General features: G+C 37.3%; 1 protein-coding gene across 2 annotated transcripts; it reads left to right on the plus strand.

The window, feature by feature from the left end:
* Window positions 1-6,844: 6,844 nt before the first annotated feature.
* LOC114360228 (roundabout homolog 1) lies at window positions 6,845-19,875 on the plus strand. Of its 2 annotated transcripts, XM_028314844.1 has the most exons (15): window positions 6,849-7,211; window positions 12,799-12,991; window positions 14,843-14,946; window positions 15,032-15,185; window positions 15,275-15,479; window positions 15,561-15,744; window positions 15,823-16,277; window positions 16,358-16,649; window positions 16,817-16,932; window positions 17,461-17,672; window positions 18,455-18,609; window positions 18,700-18,831; window positions 19,000-19,154; window positions 19,298-19,726; window positions 19,808-19,875. In XM_028314844.1, the coding sequence occupies exons 1-15, from the start codon at window positions 7,103-7,105 to the stop codon at window positions 19,829-19,831; spliced, it is 2,919 nt and encodes a 972-aa protein (XP_028170645.1). In that variant the 5' UTR covers window positions 6,849-7,102; the 3' UTR covers window positions 19,832-19,875. The 2 variants fall into 2 exon arrangements, with proteins under 2 accessions (XP_028170643.1, XP_028170645.1); XM_028314842.1 differs by having other exon boundaries at window positions 6,845-7,211; window positions 15,561-16,277.
* Window positions 19,876-21,235: the final 1,360 nt, after the last annotated feature.

The raw sequence follows: 21,235 nt of genomic DNA on the forward strand, positions 1-21,235 counted from the left end.
ATTGACGTGACAAAGCTTACGATGAGATGTCAGGTGTACATTCTAAGCATTGCATCGTGCGTATTAAGTTCTATGCAGTATTATTTATGAACTATGATTGGCCAGATTTTGTTACGTAAGTCACTTTTCCTAAGGCGTTATAATAAAGGCAATTGCTGAAATGTTTCTAAGAGATGATTGTGTAATGCAAATAATTATGTCAACCTGAAAACATTATTTCCCAGAAGGTAAGTAACTAGTGGTTTTCAGAATAGACAAGGACGAAGCCCTTTGTGTCAACTGTCGAGTAAGGACCTGTTAAAGTATTCCGGTATCTTAGAGGCAAGAAAGGGATGTACATTATTTATGATGTCACGTTAGTATAGTGGCTATCACCAGATACACTGTGCCAAGGTGTAAGGCAATCTTTGGTATGTAATGCTGATCAATCCTTTTTGCATACCTATATTTGAAAATACATCGGTACAACCCTGCCATGAGCATAAAATAATCATCATTACTTTTGAAAGCGTCGGGCTGATGATTTGCGAAGTCATTAATTACGATGCGCTTGAATGAGATTGGAGCCGGATATTGTCAAGTGATGATTGACTAACGACGTTAATGAATAACAGTTTTGCTGGGCCATAAAGTTTTTACTATGAAGCTTTCTAGCATGATTAATATCAAGAGAGAGCTCTAGAACTGGTAGCTTTCTTACTTACGGCTTGTTCCCGTGGAAATGTCATGTAAACACCCATGTCAAATCTTATAAGTTGTTGATATTCAAACTGCAAATTCGGATCGGTTTTTTAGGGAACATTGCAAAAGGGATGTTCGTGTGAACTTAATGTTTACAGTACCTAGTTATAACATGTTATACTACTAAACGGGATCCTGCAAAAAACGGGATGTCTCTGTGGGAACAAGTCCTTATTGCTCTAATTGTTACCATTATTTTAAAACAGGTAAACAATAAGTTTATTTTGTTTTATTCGCAATCTCGCACTCGCCAATCACCTGGCGACAGACGGACGGAGCTAGTACTCGTAATTGTAAGACACGACGGCAGCAGCCACTAAACAAAACGATGGATTGTCACAGTGCGTATTCTAATAGGCTGTTTTACATGAAGAGCGCCGCTTGAGCTACGATTTGTTAGGCCGGGAGGCGGGAGAACTAAAAGGCGACTTATTGGGTTTGTTTAGGATCCATATTTACGTCAACTATTAAAAGAAATGATCTAGTAAACTTAGTCCCCTGTTTGCGACTATCTATTAAATTCTGTTTGGAATGAAAGGGGATGAAAATGGTATAACATCAATCTATCAATGGTTACAAACATTTCCCTAGCAACACAGACTGGCTGAATGATGTTTGCATAAATGCATTTCTGCATGTCGATTCTATAAAATTCTAACAAAAACTCCCTTCACCCAACGATGTCCAGAGTCCCNTTTTTTTTTATAAAATTTTATTGCATACCTATATTTGAAAATACATCGGTACAACCCTGCCATGAGCATAAAATAATGATCATTACTTTTGAAAGCGTCGGGCTGATGATTTGCGAAGTCATTAATTACGATGCGCTTGAATGAGATTGGAGCCGGATATTGTCAAGTGATGATTGACTAACGACGTTAATGAATAACAGTTTTGCTGGGCCATAAAGTTTTTACTATGAAGCTTTCTAGCATGATTAATATCAAGAGAGAGCTCTTGAACTGGTAGCTTTCTTACTTATGGCTTGTTCCCGTGGAAATGTCATGTGAACACCTATTTCAAATCTCATAAGTTGTTGAAATTGAAACTGCAAATTCGAACGGATCGGTTTTTTGTGGGACAGTGCGTTCACAGCAGTTAACCCTTTAACAGTCATAACACAATCAAAATTTTCATTGTCTTTGAACCTTAAGGCAAGCTAATAAGGTATAAAATATGGTGGGAACTATATTCACACTGCCTTTTAAAAGCTTAAAACATGTATGTATACTACTAAACGTAATTCTGCAAAAAACAGTTCATGCAAAAAACGAGAGGTCTCTGTGAGAACAAGCCCTTATTACACAAGTTGTTACCACTATCTTAAAACAGGTAAACAATAAGTTTATTTTGTTTTATCCGCAATCTCGCACTCGCCAATCACCTGGCGACAGACGGACGGAGCTAGTACTCGTAATTGTAAGACACGACGGCAGCAGCCACTAAACAAAACGATGGATTGTCACAGTGCGTATTCTAATAGGCTGATTTACATGAAGAGCGCCGCTTGAGCTACGATTTGTTGGGCCGGGAGGCGGGAGAACTAAAAGGCGACTTATTGGGTTTGTTTAGGATCCATATTTACGTCAACTATTAAAGGAAATGATCTAGTAAACTTAGTCCCCTGTTTGCGACTATCTATCAAATTCTGCAAATGAAATGTATCTGCATATGTTATTTTGTTAATTGTGTACTTAATACTTATAGACTTGTTGATTTTTTTAGTAATATCTAGGACATCTATTGGTTAACTCTTCTTTTACTAGTTGTACAAAAATATTTCAACATCAGATTTAACACTTTGATACCTATCGCCCGGTCTACCTACCAGCTAGTTCGGTTCGACGCTTGATTGATGAGTCGACAACTGTTGTGTTTTGCATTCAGCTATTTACGGGCATTTCCTCCGCTTAACCCGTCTGCCACCGGTGATTAATGACGGCCACCGGTGGCTGCTACACTGGATGTACGCTCCGCTTGCCGAGGAAACAGCTTAGGGTTACTATTTGGAGCTGAACACTAAATGGTAAAGGTGGCTGTCTAATGGTTAACCGCATTTCATTTGTCTTATTTTCCAGAGGATGTTGGTTAACTGTTTAGTTTTGCCTTTTAGGAACGTACTCATTTTGGATATTAGTCTTTTGAAAGAAAACGCGTAGTCATGGCTTTAATTTAAAATAAACAATAATATGCGTTTTGTTCTAGGGATGAAAGTACTAGTACCTAATTACTTGGTACTATCAGCTCCTACGCAGCTACCTTTGGAAACCCACTACAAAGTTAAATAACTGTTATGTATGATTAAAACTGAGCGACTGCCTTATTGACATACTGTGCTATTGTAATTTTTTTTACTCTTTAATGTTTGTCGAATATCTTACTTAATTTAATATATTTCAAATTCATGCCGTCGACATTGAAAAAATATTTGTGCCAAAAAAAGAAGAAAACAAAACAAGCTGAGCTGTTTCTGTGTGTTATCGAATTAATCTTCATCACACGCTTGTCGCACTTAAAAAAATCGTGTTGACAAAACTGATTCTGCGAACGCTCCATTTATCTTTTCCGAGTATCAGAGATCTGGCAACTGGCATCGGCGACGACTGAGCACTGAACAGTACAGTGACTGTCCGCACCACGCTCGATTAACAACTTGGGAACACCTCCTTGGTTTCTTGGTATCCTGGTAGCTCAGTTCGGTGGTTATTTGGTTTACTGGGACAAAGTGGGTGGTGTGATTGTTCACGCTTTAAGAATTTAATGGATTTGGCAGAAAAACAAAATGACTTTAAAATATTTTAACGTATGTTAGATAACTTCTTACTGATGACGTGACGTAGCGATAAAGCTATGGATTATTCGCTTTTGCAGAATTTTATCAAAGAGCCGTGCACTGTAATAGAGCATGCGATTACGTAAACATGTCGCATTGGAAATGCTGCCTATAATGATACCTAGTATGTCTATGTTTGGTTAAAGGAATTAAAAATTGACACGGTTAAACGTTAAACTTCTATGGTAAGGAACAGCAGTTGGTTGGAAATAGGGTTGCCAGGTCCAAAATCACAAAAGCCGGACTTTGTGCTTCATTTGGCCGGACATTTTATCCTAAAAGCCGGACATGGGACGAGGGGGGGGGGGGTGCAATTAGTGTCAGCTCATGAGTGAGTACTATCATCACCGGTTGCTATCAAACATCCTGATGCGTGCGCTTCTTCATATGATTCTGTGGCTCGACTTTCACCAGGCGCGACAACCAAATAAAAAGCCTAACAAAAGCCGGACAGGCCGGACAAGGCAATATTTGGCCGGACAAGTCCCTAAAAAGCCAAACATGTCCGGCTAAAGCCGGACGCCTGGCAACCCTAGTTGGAAAGCAAAAATATTTTGCGCATGTAAAATTGACTTTAGCCAGTTAAATTTATGTTCGAATCCACAATAGTCTTTAATTATGTCAAGGCTTTATTTTGATTGTTTCATCTGCGTACATATTTGCCTTAGAAGGCAGCTGGGTGTGGTATATAATTGTCTATGCAGGGTTCAGTTTCAAGCCGAATAGAAGTGAAAGTTGAAGGTCTTCAACACATTTAAATGATGATGTCAACGTTCACATCAACATTAAATTGATTCAAACATCAAAGGTATTACTTATGCTAAGCCAGTTCACTTTAGAGACTTGTGTTGGTGGCAATACACATGTATACCAATGAAGTAAGAACTCCTAAGCCTTGGAGCAAAATGACCCAAAGTTAATTTTGGTATAAATGGAGAGGTCAACTAACACTGGAGAGTTCAGCTCATCCCTGCTTAGGATTACGGGCACGTAGGACGTAGGCGACATCCGTATGGCTCCTGTTTTTCCGCAGATTACAAATACACTGAATTTAGTTCATGCTATTTCGAAATAAAATACAAAGACTTCGTGCACCGATTTCAGTAGGATTCCGTAGAGCTCATTCTAGACTCAGTCTGTGCAACTTTGTTTTTAAAAGCGGGATTACAAACACTAAATTCAAGCTTAACATTTGGCTTACACAAAATGTAACAATGTCGTTATTCGAATGGGTACTGTTATACTCATCGACTGCGACGAATCAAGCAATTTGCATATCGATACGACGTAAAATTCCTTAATGCCCATATTGACAGTAAAATGCGATTGGACCCGTCCGACAATTAACTGATACGTTTAATTAAAGAGACAAGGTTGGGATGGGGTTCCATTTTGTTGCCTTTATTATCAGAATAAACACGATATGACGCAATTATCTTTTAATCTCCGCCGCGGCAGTCGATTTCCTTTCGGAATGTAAATTCTACGAGCGATAATTTTCTCGTGTTTGTGATGTTATTCAATAATACAGATCTGTGTGTTTCAATTCTGTCTAAACAACATTTTTGGTTCATTGCGTAATTTCGCGGTGTGCACAGTTAATTTAAATCTCGGGGCAGATTAATTTAGATAACTGTTCGGGTTTTATTAATATTTATGAGCAAATTAATGTTGCAAGGATGTCCTTATCAAAGTTTTAGTATCATTTGCGATTTTGAAATGACATCTTAGCCTAGTAATGAGAATGTACCCATATTAGGCTATGATTAAAGTACTCGTAGTAGGTAACACTAGTGAGTCATGGGTTAATTAAATGACGCGGTCACAATATCTAATACAATTAGGTAACAGGTGACATTATTTTTATAGATATGAAATAGGAATACAATTGGAACAGATTCCGAAATTTCTAAGTAAATATTACGTAGTTGATTTGAGTAGAGCAACTACGACTTGTATTTCCAATAACTTCGGGTTCGATATTTAGTTGTAGAGGGGCTGTAAGTGCTGCAAACATCAAACGGCTAAAAACTTTTTGAAAAAGGGGTCGATCTACTATTAGTGCGCGTGTGTGCAAGGTATTGTGCGAACTGTGAATGACCTCTCCGGGGCAATAATGGGCGAAGGGATGCGCAGGAGCGCGTGCGATGGGGCGACCGGTTTGAAATTAGAACGTTTTAGAATTCCTTTTTTGAATTTAAAAACCGAACGTTTATTTTGTTTGTGCTCTAAAAATAAAGGAAATAAATAAAAGACGTTTTTTTGACATTCACAAAGCAATAATGTTGTAAGTTAATTTGCGTTGACTTTAGAGTTTGTTAGTTCTATTTTTTTGCCATAAATGACCTCATTAAATGCTAATTCTAATTTCACACAACCACTTAATAGAAAATAAATAATTACCTACTTATCATAAAACAAGTTGATAACATTAAACTACATCGTTTCTAAACGCCCCATTTTCTTAGCTCTAGATTGTTTTGAAATAAGTATGTAGTTTTACTTAATGTAGTGATAAAAATGACATCTATACCAATCCTTGAAAATGTTCGACGTCACAATTTCACGGTGGTACGGATCACTGTCAGTTAAAAATTCATGTTTAACTTTACCGGTTTTTTTATCTCCGCTTTTGTGAGGCCGCCCGGTGCGCGCGCGCTAACTCGACAAATGCGTCGGATGAAATAAGCCGTATTTTGTTTCCTTTCCTTTTTGCTCCTTTCAGATTTTAGGGGGTTGGACAAAAACTTATTATTGATCACGGGTTGGGTGCCCCACGTGTGTAGCGCAATAGTTATCGCGTTGTTTTGTAAGGATTAATAGCGTAGGCACTTTTTAATGCGCACAAAAAGTTTTAAAGGCCTTTCCGGAGTTTTAGAGTGGATTACTTGGTTTGGAAATGGAACAGGATCTGGGCTGGGTTTATTTCTTTGTGTTATTTTTCGATATTACTTAGAGAACTTTTGACGCTTAAAGGTGATATAAAAAGTATCATAATATTTGTTTCTATTTTAACAGTATCGTGTATTTTTTTACTGATGGTAACTATGGGAGTTGTTTTAAAAATCCATAAATAAATTGAAGCGATCTATCTGCACACCGATAACACACCGAAGCGCAACAGAATAACTTAATAAGGTCATTAACAGGCCGCCTGAAAAAAGCTCTCACAAACATCTCCATATCTCACATTTGGTACATCTGTTTACAACATCGAAGAGACTAAGGCGCCTGTAGCCCCCCATTTGGGCGAGAGTAAACACAGAACAGGGAGGGCGCGATAGTACGGCGTAAGACTCGGAACCGGTTGGTCGCGTGACGGGTGACGGCGCCACCCGAACGATGCCGCGTACGCGTCCCGAACTTTTCCGAACTTCGAAATTCGAGTGACATTCGAAATTCAAACATTTAAATGACTTGTCAGTGAGTGATAAAAAGTTAGCGTGCTGGCCAGTGATTGAACAAAAAGTTGTTAACCATGTGAATTGTCGATACAGTGGAAATTGTGCTCAATTCGGTGGCAGTATGGTGGATGTTGGTGTTAATGAGTGTGATAACACCGCGAATGGGAAGAACCAATTTGTGTGTCTGGTGCTTGTGCATTTGCTCCTTATTGGACTGAACGGGACTAATGGTAAATTGTTTGTTTTTTAAATTTCGCAGCAATTTATGGACAATAATTTTCANATTTTTCCAATTTTTTGCAATTTTCTCTGTATTGAAATAAATAGTTATCTATTGATTTTATTTACTTAACCGTGGGGATTATTAGTTGGTAGTTTTTTTTGTAGTTATTTAAGTAAAAAGCTTAAGATCAGATTTCAGCTTCAGCTTCATTTCGGTATCGAGAGGATTCGATTAAAGAGAAAGCTTTCAGAAACATTTTAGGTAGAGCTTTCAATAGGCATTAGAATAATATTTAGATGTCATTTGTTATTATCAGGGAAGCATAATTATTTTGTTTTTATTAGCATTTATAATTAAAAACCTCTTCGGTCAGTTTAGGTATTTTTTTAAAAAGTACAGAGAACAGAAATACTAAAACTATAGAAATATAATAAAAAATTCAAGTTCTCTAATAAGCGTATCTTCAAAAATAACTTTTAAACGGTCTATTAAAAGATAGTTTTTTTATTAGATCCACCGTATCGTGTAATTAAAGTACACCCGTACCAATTAACAAAATGTGTTTCCGTGGTGCCGACTATTGTCTAAAACAACGAAACCTTTTTTTCCAAGTCGGTTAATTGAAGTTAATGGACAACGGAACAGAAGCTGCAATAAATTGTGTTTGGAAACACTGTTACTACGCCTATGTATGTAGGCTTGAGGAATTTAAATGTTTGTTTAGTATCCTATCGTAAATTAAAATTTTACTGCTCGACTGTACGTACTACATGTACTGAATACAAAATGTACCGTAGAGCGTTATTTTAAAACTACGATTGCTAAGAATTCAGTTTATTAGAAACTAGAGTTTTATTGAGGTTTAACCGCGAGACTTATAAAACGTACGTACTTGGAATACTTGCTGAAGAACAAATCGTTGTTGAAATAAAAGGATATTCTCGTTATGTTTGGATTAAAATAACTTGTTTTACGTCACTTTCAATACAATACTCAATCTTTAATTTCATTCATTATGTACACTTGAAATTAGAACATTATGGGCCCTGTAGGGCACGGCAATTAGCAGAGAAGAGGACCAATTAGATTAGCCAAAAAACGTTTATTTAGAGCTCTCATTTGCTTCGGTTCTTGNAATTTTCAAATTTTTTAGAATTTTCTCTGTATTGAAATAAATAGTTATCTATTGATTTTATTTACTTACAAACCGTCTGGATTATTTGTTGGTAGTTTTCTTAAGCTCAGATTTCAGCTTCATGTCAGTATCGAGAGAATTCGATTAAAGAGAAAGCTTTCAGAAACATTTTAGGTAGAGCTTTCAATAGTCTTTAGAATAACATTTAGATATATTTTTTTATTATCAGGGAAGCATAATAATTTTCTTTTTATTAGCATTTATAATAAAACCTCTTGGTCGGTTTAGGTTTTGCTTAAAAAAAGTACATTATAGAGAAATATTACAGAAACACTAAAAGTATAGAAATTGAATAAAAAATTCAAGTTCTCTAATAAGCGTATCTGGGTACTTNGGTTCTTGAAATAATATTTCGTACATTACAAAAAACTAGTAATTTTCATTTGTAAAAACGACTAAGTAACCGTTTAGCTTAGACATAGTAACCGTTTAGCATAGCAAAGTCCAACAACATGACCACCGAAATGAGCTTTGACGTCGTTCGGCCCCGTATTCAATTACGGTATTAAATACTTACTTCAATTTATATAATGCACGATTGCAATCAAGTCATCTCCATGAGTATTGGGATCTGGCATGTCTGGCATAATGATTATGATTGCCCAATACGATAGAGAGTAATTAGATCAATTACATAGAGTATGCCCCTCCTAGGAACCTATGGGGCTTTGTCGTTATCATTAATGCTGATATCACTTGCGCGATTATGGATAGATCTGAATATACGAGTACGGAAATGGCATTAGTAAGTTTGGTTAAGATCTACTTTCCATCAAAATCTTAGCTCTATCCATTTCAGTTACTCATCTTGAGATGGTATAAGATAGAGAGAGCCGAAATTATTGCATATTATTACTATACATTACACGAGTATAAGTATTTAGGTACTTGAAATTCATGCTAAATTATTTTACCTTTCTTATTGTGGGTTCAAAACATTTACTATTTATTCTATGGGTTTACCCAACCTTTACTGTTGGGTTGGGTTTTCAGTGATGGGATCGAGACGTGGGAATAGTTCCGGTCCCTATATTACCTTTACTTAAACAAAGGCTGCGGCTACCATAAATCATTAACCAAACCCATAATGGGCGAACAAAAACGCCGTTACCGGCAATAATGCACTTTTTGTATAAATCAAGCGAACAGAATCAATTTATTTACTCCACCCATGCGCCTACGCAACAAAAATACATGTCCGATAGCATTGTACGGGTTATCGGTGACAGAGACATGTATTAATAAAGGACAACTACCGTGCTTGGGAAATGAAAAAAAAAAAAATGACAGCCACGAGTGGGCAAGGGTTCCGTATCGGTTATTAAAAGATAAATATGTGTCAAATTATAGATAAACTGACGTGTGAATGAGAAACAAATTGAGTTTGATATTATCAGGAGAAAGTTATTGACGCGCAGATGAAATTATAGTAAACAGCTACTTACCTACTTGTCCTACTTAGATAGAAGAGTCTGGGGTGTACTCGCCTCATGTGAAGACGATTTCGAAAAATAATGTTTTTCTTTCACTTGTTAACAATTAACGAGATCGTAGAATCGTCGAAAACGTAGAACGAAGAGAAGGAAAAAAAGTGTCTATTTTTAAGGATTTTATGACGAAGAAGATTAAAAAAAAAACATTACGGTTACAATTTACAAAAAGCTCTGTCTAAAACAAGCTTTGGCACAGTAAACATGGTACTTATTCCATTTGATGAATATTTATTGACAAGTATTTTCAGAGGTTTGAAATTAGTAAGTCATTTGTTAAACTTAATTAAAATTTTGAAACGAGTTTAGTTGACATATTGCATTAGCTATTAATATTTTAATAATCAACATAAACATGAAATAATTAGGACAGTCTGTCGGACATGATTCACTATGTCCGTCAGTTAATTGCTATGCAAGTTGCAGTGGCTTGCTGTTTATTGCATTTCATACTTAATGCAATAACGATAAACTAGCCTAAGCTGGCAAGAAGTAAGCTAAAGCTTATACAGATGACATCACTACAAGCTACACAGTCTGATGAAATGTTGACTGTCCTTTTTGACAACATGTCTGTTAAGACCAGACTAAAAATATGTTTTTTTGACATTTCATTAGATCATTATTATTATTAGTAAACATAAGTGTATTAAGAGCCGATTTTTCAGTTGTCAGATAACTTTTAACTGAAGAATAAGCTTGTCATTTTGACATATTTCCCATATTGAAACTGTCAATATGCCAAACTTATTCTTCAGTTAAAAGTTGTTCAGCAATTGAAAAATCAGGCCTTAAACTAGTTAAGTTTTTTAAATGATAAAAAGATATTATTATGTTTCAATTATCACGTCACAATGATAGGATATTTTCCCCAGTTTTGTATAATAGCCACTGCTCCTTCCAGCGATATCATTTAATTGAAAGCTCTTCCACAGATAGAGCATTTTATTTTTCTAAACGATTTACCAATGAATGTGTTTTTTTTTTGCTAGATAATTTCGTATTAATCTAAGAAAATAAGTATGTTCTACTATTAATAACTACAATTAGTAATAAATTGCTAATTAAACGTGAAAAGTAGGCCAATAAAAATCTTCAAAATACCATTTGGCCAACCATTTATCAATGGAAAATGATTTATTACTGAATCAAATTAAAATTCAAAGTATATCTCAGAATGACGTTTCAATATTTCACAGGGAACTCTAATAAATGGGAATTATTACAATACCCCGTGTGTCGTCTTATCTGGATGATCATCTCGCGGCACGGACAAATGCTACGAGTACATTGAGAGATGCATAGATTTCTTTTCCGATTATTAAATGCCTTATTATATGCACCGCGTTTAATCATTTATGTAGGCGTGAAAGTTAATGGAAGATGGTCAGTTTTGAACCAGAGATGGTTGAATGACTGGTCATTATAGATAGGTGTACAGTTTTATTAATGTTGTCTCTGAGAAAGATTTAGCTTAGAAAAAGTAAGGAACCCTAGTAAAAATGATGCGAGAAACTTCAATATTTTGTAATGTTTTTAAAAGGTTGTCTTGAATTGAAAACAGACATCAATCCAACGATTGGTTTACAAAATAAATGGCGTACGTTGAAAGCTTAGGTATTAATTATGTTTACTACGTAACAAAATACAGCTTTGGTGTGTGGTGAAACCACATTTCATCCTTAAAAATCTTTTTGAAATGCCACATAAATCATATCCGCAATTTAAAATCACACATCAATTATTGTCAGCAAATAAAATGTTGTTATCATTTTTCCACATAAAAGTTGCTAATCTTATTTATTCAAATGCGAGTCAGAAACGGTTATGCGACCGAAAAATATTTTTTTTTGCATTATACAGTGCGTCAACGAAGCACACAATAGAAAATCCAAAAAGAACTTTCGAGCAAAACCTAAATGACAAAAGCTTTGCTTAACGATTACAGACAAGCGTGAATTTTAACAATGGCTGATTGACGCTAAAATAGTTATTATCCGGCTTAAATCTATGCTGCATGTTTATTTAGACGTTGGTTAGAATAGCAAAATATTTAAAAGCAGTTGTTACGTTTTTCGTTGGACATTTTGACGTTTTTAGGGTAAAGCATTTCGTGGGAAAAATAAATAAACAAGATGGGAATATGCATTGCGTTCTCCATTGTGATTCACAGCGGCGTCATATACGTATTTCTTAAAGCAAACTAGACACCGAAAAAGGAGACTACCAGACATTTGAATCGGCTTTGTAATGTGGTTAGGCTAATTCACAAGTTTGTCAAATTTGTATATTCACCTTTGAATAAACATTTAAGGTACAAGGATTGTAATGAAATATGGCTAGCATAAATAAAATTACTTTTTCATGGTAACCAATAAGTATATGGTTAATTCAGAAGTTTTAGGCTGAGTTACACCAATTAACTTTGACCGTAACTTTAACGATAACCGGTGTTTTTTGTATGGAGTTTGACAGATTTTTGAAAGTATGTCAAAGTTAAAGTAAGATGGTGCAAGCAACCCTCCCTTAAAGAAGTCGCACTCAGTAAAAAAGGATTGACTACAAGTTTTTTCATATTAGGATCGTAGCTATTTAGCTGTTGACACGACTCATTTCTATTCAAGTGATAAGTTTCGCTAAGCTACATTTTTTGAAATTGAAATGAGAATTTATTTTCCATAGTTATGTTCTTACATCAAACGATATAGGTCCTACCTACGTGTAATCTGGACAGTTATTTTGGAATAAAATATTCTGTTATTCACCACCATAATAGCGATAAGTAAACTCGTAGAGACTTAGAGCTGTATTAGTATAGTTTTACAGAACTCTGATCATCGCGTTATACTTTTTGTTAGGTAATTAACTTGTTAACCATACATTTTGTTGACCACCTCTCTTTCTCATAGCACAAAACCGAGCACCCCGCATCAAAGAACACCCGTCCAACACGGTGTCGGGCAGAAGCGAACCTGCGACGCTGCGGTGCGTGGTGGAAGGCCGGCCCAAGCCAGTGGTACATTGGTACAAGGATGGGCTGGTACTGCCACCAGCTGAAGACGGACATAGGGTCCTGTTGGAGGATGGATTGCTGTTTCTAAGGTTAGATTTTGATTAGTTATTACATATTAGTATGTTTTTCAGGCTGATGTGAAGTTACGACTAGGGCATGTAATATCGGAAGGTTTTCAATTCCGATATTGAATTCCGATATTAGATATCAATATCGGAATTCCGATATTAATATCGGAATTGAGTTCATGTGCTATAAAATTAATATTTGGTTATATTCGTAAGAATTCTGGATTGTTTACAATAAAATAATGATTGTAATCAAAATCTTTAATTTGGTACAAAACAGCACTTCATAAAATTGAAGTTTTAAAACCATTTTTACGTTATGGGTATCCATTTCGTTTGGTTTTTTATGTGACAAGAGGCAAACGAGCAGACGGATCACCTGATAATGAATGGTTACTGATATGAGCCTATATGGACTAGCAAATAATTAAAGTGTTTTTGTAAAATCACAGATATCAAACAAACTTTTACTCCTTCATTATATTACCCTGTTTTATGTTGGCGGAACGAATTTTAGAGTCATTCAAATCACGTGCTACAAAAATTGTAGAGAGTGGTAAAAAACTTGAATATGCTTGTAATTTGTTCCTTTTTGATTATAATCGATGTACAATTCACAAAACCACGGGCCATCATCATCATCATGTCAGCCATAGGACGTCCACTGCTGAACACAGGCTCCGATAATGATCCATCCAGCGCCTTCCTGCTACCTTTATGAGGTCGTCGGTCCACCTTGTGGTTACGAGTCCTACGCTGCGCTTTCCGGTACGTGGCCTCCACTTCAGAATCTTGCTGCCTCATCTTCCGTCTGTTTTGCGTACTAAGGCAGAACCGTTGGAAGACCTTATCACAATGCTCGAAGACCTTAATCAAGTTTCCCAACAGGTAGGCCTTCGGATGAATATGGAAAAAACGAAGCTTATGTCGAATGTCCATGTTGCTCCTTACCCAGTTTCGGTTAGGAGCTCGATTCTCGAGATTGTTGACAAGTAAGTATATGTCTATCTCGGACAATCGATCAGCTAGGTAGTTAGATGCAATTTCAAGAAAGAGGTAAATCGTCGAATACGAAGACGAAAGTCTTCAATTAGTGTGTGTTACCAGTGATGATATACGGCTCGAAAACGTGGCCTTTGAATATAGGGCACAACGTGCTATGGAGAGGGATAAGCTTGGAGTTTCTTTACGAGATCTAATCAAAAATGAGGAGCTCCGTAAACTAACTAAGGTCGCTGACATAGCCCGACGGATTAGCAAGCTGAAGTGGCAATGGGCAGGGCACATAGTACGCAGAACTGACGGTCCATAGTCCAGTAAAATTAATGTTTGAAAGGGAGTTGAGATGTCGTTCTTTGTTGACCAAGTACCTATGGCAAATGCTAAAATTGATTTAGAACAAGTTAAATTAACCATAAATAGTAAAGATATTAAAATATTTGCAGTGGAACAAAAAGTGATGGTGAGAGACATGAGAAAATCATTGGTCTTTGCCAATCATGTACTTTGGGCTTTGTGGCAGGTTGTGGCGAGTTTAAACGCTTTGTTTAAAATCTCAATTAAAACTTTTATCTGATTCCGATATTACGATATTGGGTCGCTCAATATCGGAATTGAAATATCGGATCTCGCAGTCCGAGATTCCGATATTACGAGATTCCGAGATTCCGATATTCATGCCCTAGTTACGACTAATAATGTAAAACAGTATTTTACAATGGAAGAGTGCCGCGCCCGGTTTATTGCGTTGTCGCACTGATAGATGATATTCGCGTACTGTTTCATGTATTTCTGTTCCTATAAGAATTAGCCTAAAGGATAGTGTGTGGTTAAATATTGAATTTTGTGTAGAATATAATTTTGTTTCTTTAGGGTGAATCGAGGCAAGAAAGAAAGCGACGAAGGAGTGTATTGGTGTGTAGCAAGGAACTTGGCTGGTGAAGCAGTCAGTCATAATGCTTCTTTGAATGTTGCCAGTAAGTAGATCTTTTGAGGTTTTGCATGTCATTTTAGTATGTATTAGCATATTCGATAGAGATCATAATCGATAAACGTTTTTAGTGCTCCGTGATGACTTCAGAGCAGAGCCTACAGATGTTGTGGTGGCGGCTGGAGAACCAGCTCTGATGGTTTGTTCACCTCCTCGAGGTGTGCCAGAACCTTCAGTGCACTGGCTCAAGGACGGACAGCCTTATGACGTAGAAGTGAATGGCAGGTAAAGAATAAGCCTTCAGAGTATGAAATCATCAAATCATTGTAATTTTGAAGTATAGAACATTATTGTTAATCTAATTTTAATTGCAGGGTGACAGTAACAGATACAGGAAACTTAAAAATTGTAGAAACCTTACCGACGGACAGCGGCCTATTCCGATGTGTGGCCTCGAACATAGCGGGCGAACGACAGTCAAGAGCCGCCGGGCTAATTGTTTTACGACGGCCACATTTCGTCGTCAAACCCAATAACATCACAGCTTTAGTAGGACAAACCGTAGAATTTAATTGCCAGGTAAATTCACCCCACCTTTACAAAACGCAAATAGTTTTACGAGCGCAGACCATGTCGTTATCTCGATTGCTTTTATTTTAGAGTTACGATACGAATGTAAAAATAACTTGGGTTAAAGAGGATAGTCCGTTGCCGTCGCACGCCACAATAATTCGAGGACTATTGCGATTGGAGCATGTATCTGCGGCCGATGCGGGCATCTATTCCTGTCGAGCTGATAGCCAAACTGGTTCCAGCATCACGAGCGCCACTCTCACCGTTTACTGTAAGTTCGTCGCTGTTTTGGTCGATTTTATTACATTCATAATGTCCGCCTCTATTTTAATACGGCCATATGTTTCAGCGTTACCGCACTTCACGCAGATACCGTCGAATTTGACCGCATGGGAGGGCGATGTGGTGTCGATACCCTGTGAAGCGAAAGGGTTACCGACTCCAACAACATTCTGGATACTAGAAGGGAATCAGGACTCGCTGCTATTCCCCGAATGCATGAAAAGCAATTCTAGCTTGCTGTATTTAGATGAGGCAAAGGCGGCGCACAGCGGTAGAGTAATTTGCACAGCGGTCAACGCAGCTGGAAGCATTATGCAGGAGGCTTATCTTACTGTGCTCAAGAAAGGGAATAATGAATTAAAGGAACCCTCTTCGGGACAGGACTTAACTATCTTGTACGAACGGGAGGCGCACATGACGCAATATGAACTTGTTCAAGCGAGAAAATATCTGCAGCAAAATGTTTTAGCTATGCGGAGGGTGGAAGCATTGTCTTCGACTTCGCTGAAAGTTGTTTGGGATGTAGGTATATTGCAGTGCCTTGTTATGATCTTGTTCCCCTTGTCAACACTGAAGACGATAACAATGCTCCTTTGTTTTAGGTTTTGACGGATTATAACGAGTACCTAGAGGGCGTCAAAATATGGTATAATGGGACGACTCTAAATTGGCAAACCGCTATAACTGAGGAGTTTGCTTTACTAAATGCTTCTCATCCAGGAACGACCTTATGTTCAAACGGTTCTTTGACGAACGTGGACAACAGTGGATCGTCAAGTTACATTTTGTCTGGACTGATGGCGTACACTCAGTATGATATATTTGTCATGCCATATTATAAAATGTTACTGGGGAAGCCTTCTAATTTGATGTCTGGCTATACGGAAGAAGATGGTAAGTAACTTATCTGTTTGAGCTTATCATACAATATCATTCCATTTGTTTAAGTACCTAGTTCTTGACTTGGTATTTTAGTTCAAAACTTTCTTTTGTTTTTCCCCTACTTAAACACTGCTTTAAGTTTTGAAATGACATAGCATTTACATTGATGTTTATTTTAGTACCATCGGCGCCGCCCCAGAGTGTGACTGCGGGTGTCATTAACGCCACTTCAGCCTGGATCCGATGGGAACCGCCACCTGTGAACACTTGGAACGGGGAAATCACGGGGTATTTAGTGAGTGTCTCCATTTTAATAATCATGTTATTCTGTTTTGGAACTGAAGTGCTGGTTTAACACTGGCACATTAATTATCCAATTTCGGTGTTGAGTTATATTCCGACATGAAAGGGTTGGTAAACGATTCTTGTGGTTATTGAGCCAGATAGACTCATTTTATAACTCATTAATTTTGAGATAAAAGGAGCGAGTAAAGAAGAGGATGTCATCTACACGCCATTTGCTCGAAATAGATCAAATGTCAAAGTGTTGTCATAGTCATATCCCACAGAGATGGCAATCGGCCAACAGCTGTAAACTAGATTCTTCCTGCTAACTTTCGTTCAGTGGCCAGATCTATATCAAGCTAGACTACATGAGAGAGCTTTTTGTCATACAACATGTGAAGACTGAGCCAAGACATGTACATTTTGATCCCAAGAAACTACATAAGTACTTATCTATAAGAGCGTTGCTAAATCAAATAAGTTATAAGCATAACTTAAAGACAATAATCACCACTAACCTTATATCCTGTACCTTTAGATCGAAATTCGAGTAAGCGGCAGCAGCGGCGGCAGAGTGGTCGGTCAGATGTCACTCGGGCCTCGGACCCGCGCGGCCGCAGCCAGCTCCTTGCGGGCTGGTGGGAGGTACACAGCCCGCGCTGCAGCGGTGACTAAGCGAGGACACGGCCCGTTCAGTGTCCCTGTGCAGATACACATGTCGCCGACACAGTCGCAGAGGCATTATGTGCAGTGAGTATTACATTAAGCAAAACATTATCGTGTTGTTGAGGGTGTCTTTTTTGTCGTCGTGGCATGTACCCGTGGGCGCACGCCGTTACTGTCTGTGGTAGAGAACATTTTTTTGGGGCGTAGTGCCAGCTATATATATATATATCAACAAGCTGACATATAAAACTTTGAGTATTTATATCCTCATAATATTGTCAGAGCAGGGCTCTAAGTGGTTTTTGGGAAAATGGAAAAAGAAAATAGAAAATGGGCTTTGTAGTGTTTTCTGTCAGATTAGGAAAACTTAGGCTGGAAGCTCTACTGTAGTATGTTGTTAGGTCCTTAATACAGCCATAGGCTCATTACGAGAAGTGCGTTTAGGTAACATCGTTTGTTACGCTGCCACTACAAAGTGACTATACAAATTTTGACATGGATCATTGAACATATCACAAAGGCACTAAGCGTAGTGAGTATTGTACGTGTAATATTATCGCGCAGCAAGTGCATTGTGCGGTGTATGGGCACGGGTCATTTGTGAATTTGTACTGATATAACGTGGCGACAGTGTTAGTAAAATGAGACTTGTTGAGTGTGATGTGGTTTGTTGTTATTTGAGTAGGTACTGTGTATTCAGTAAAATAGCCCGTGCGCATTGTTCAAGATTCCTAGCTGAATATTTTAAGTAGCAGTCGTATGTTATTACTAATTTGATTAATGTAATAGTCATCCAAAGATCTGATGTTTAACAGACCTTTTTAAGTTTTAAAAGAACAAAGGATCTTAATCAATATATTTTTTAGGACGGAACCACCAAACGACTCGAGCATATCCAACATATTCCAAGAGACGTGGCTCCTCGCGCTTGGCCTCATATTATTCACCGTAATAGCCATCGGAGTCTTCAGCGTCTATTACATCAAGCGTCGCAACGGCACCCAGAGAAAGAAGTCAAATGGTAAGCGGCTGTCACATTCATAACCATCCGTTTCAATTTCAAATTGAACTAATAGAAATGGAGTAATTGAAACATTGAACTCAATTGTAGGTCAATCGATTGTGACGGCGCAACAGTGCTTACTCAATAAGGACACGATATGGTTAAGAGATCGACCAGTCTTCGCAGCTCCGAACAACCCAAGTTTGAACATGAGCAGCTGCCACCAGAGCCTTTTACACGGTCAGTACACCTACTTAGAATGATACACACATCTGTGTACACAAGAACATTGTACGCTACAAAGGTTATCTTTAAATTTACAGCGTTATTACAATGTTTACTTAACAAATAACACTCGCGAATATCATTTGTATTTCCTTGTGACTAATATCGTGTTGTACTTCGTAGGCGGACAGTCGACCAGCATTCTCAGCGTAGAGCCGGAGTACAGTCTACCACAGAATTCCATTCAGGGACTAGACACGTCAAGCGTCGACAGGATGCGACGCGGCCCACCGGAGCCCTACGCTTCCAACGCTATTTACACCGAACTCAATTTCAAGGTATGCACCGATAAGCTTTATGAGAACTATACTGTTGACACTAGATTAGATTACGTATTCGATTTGCGTAACTCAACACGTATGTTGTCAGTTACAAGTCACAAATGATTCTATAATAACAATGCGTTTCAATTTTCACTCAGGACAACGAGTTGGGTGATATGAGGAGCTGTCAAGAAAGGCGGTCGCATAACAATAGCATAGTTAGATCGTGTAACGGGAGCATTCAGTACTCGAATGGCGAATGTTCGACGTGTTGTCATAGCACTTCGAGTAGGTCGACGAAGGATTACAGAGAGCCTAGACATGAGGTTGTGCATAACGAGATAAATGTTATGGAGGACGATTGTGTGTCGTGCCACACGAACAGATCTGGGTCCAGGAGTAGACAGGACAAAAGCAAAGTGTGCCCGACGAATGATTTAGAGTACGACTATCCTCAGTGGCACTGGCTCGGCAGGGAGAACAGTTTCAAAATACCCATACAAGCGGGCAGACACTCGAACGTGGCGAGGTCCGAACAGGGCTGTCAAATAAATCTATGTGATATACTGCCACCGCCGCCGTACGAGGTAAATTGAACTGGATTTTTTCATCAAAATATTTTTTACGAATCTAAATTTTTGAGTGTAACACTATGTTTTCTTTTGCAGAGTCCAGAGAATAAGAACAACTAGAAGATAGTGCTGTATGAATACTCTAATATACACTTTATCATTAAACTTCGCGAAGCAATAAATCAATTACATATTGTTTTCATTCTATGTAAGTTAGATTTTGCGTTTCCAGATTTTTATCCCGGTTTGTTCAAAACACTTGAGATGTTAATAAAATTTTAATGTATGTATGTAGATTTAAATAAAATCAGGTAATCGTTGTAGAATGCAGTTGTAGCTTGTATCACGTATGTATTGTAGGAACTGAACTTTGAATAGATACTAGTAACTAATTCCTATTAATATTCTAGTCACCCTGTATAGGACTAGTTTACAATTTGGTGTAACATTTCCCCGTATTTTTACAGTTGTATACTAATGCGAAACTCAATGAAGGTTGTCCCCTTGACTACAAAAGTAGGTATATTAGTCCTGCATTTCACTGCCATATGTTTATTAGAATTATTAGTTGTATAATCTTTGACTGTGATATTTATATTAAATTTGTGTATTAGAAGTTAATGTAATCCTAGTTTTAATATCCCTGTCTTAAAGAAAGTTTCTTATCTACTTATTCGATACTTATGACGTAAAAATAAGTTAAATATTTGACGTTTAAATAAGAGTTAGGAGTTACACGAGTTAATTTATTAAGGAAGCTTTCTTTGAGCCAGTGCCAAAAATCCCAACTAATAATATTATAAATGCGAAAGTAACTCTGTCTGTCTGTCTGTCTGTCTGTCTGTCTGTTACGCTTTCCCGCTTAAACCTCGCAACCGATTTTGATGAAATTTGGCATAGAGATAGTTTGAGTCCCGGGAAAGAACATAGGATAGTTTTTATCCCGGTTTTTGAAACAGGGACGCGCGCGATAATGTTTTTCTGTGACAGACAAAATTCCACGCGGGCGAAGCCGCGGGCGGAAAGCTAGTAATTATTATAATTAAGACCCTGCAATACTTTTCAAATTTTAACTACATATAATAGAAATCTGTAATTTCACAAAACATTTGTATAAAACGTTTACAATATTTTCAGATTCAAGTATGTTGTAAACTAAAATCCTGAATATAGCAAATTTATAAAATATATTTAGATATTTTATTAAACCCAAAGTATTATTAGGTCAAAGATTACTTCACATAGATCTGACAGCCAACATACTCGTAGTTCTTTACCTAGAAAAATACTCTTTTATAAAAAAGTTGGTTCTAATTTTTTGTAACAATCTCTAATAAATTAATAATTGACAAACTCTATAGTACCTCTTTTAATCTCTTTTATTTTTTTAGTTGTAGCAAATGAGGTAAAGCAAAAGGTGAGGTGTCTCTCATTATTACGTCACTATAGGAGACTAAACTAGCTTAAACCACTAAGATTATGCCTTCTGAAACAAGGAATAATATTTTTTTCAGGTCAATCAAA

This window comes from Ostrinia furnacalis, unplaced genomic scaffold (assembly GCF_004193835.3).
Source record: "Ostrinia furnacalis isolate ACB-3 unplaced genomic scaffold, ASM419383v2 OfSCF4915, whole genome shotgun sequence".
Classification (NCBI taxonomy): Eukaryota; Metazoa; Arthropoda; class Insecta; order Lepidoptera; family Crambidae; genus Ostrinia; species Ostrinia furnacalis.

Excerpts from the sequence above, each read along its gene's own strand:
- LOC114360228 (XM_028314842.1), top strand. The coding sequence starts at position 7,103 with ATGGTGGATGTTGGTGTTAATGAGTGTGATAACACCGCGAATGGGAAG. Across the intron at positions 16,933-17,460 it reads GGGAAATCACGGGGTATTTA|ATCGAAATTCGAGTAAGCGG; the intron begins GTGAGTGTCTCC and ends CTGTACCTTTAG. Across the intron at positions 18,832-18,999 it reads CCACCAGAGCCTTTTACACG|GCGGACAGTCGACCAGCATT; the intron begins GTCAGTACACCT and ends TGTACTTCGTAG.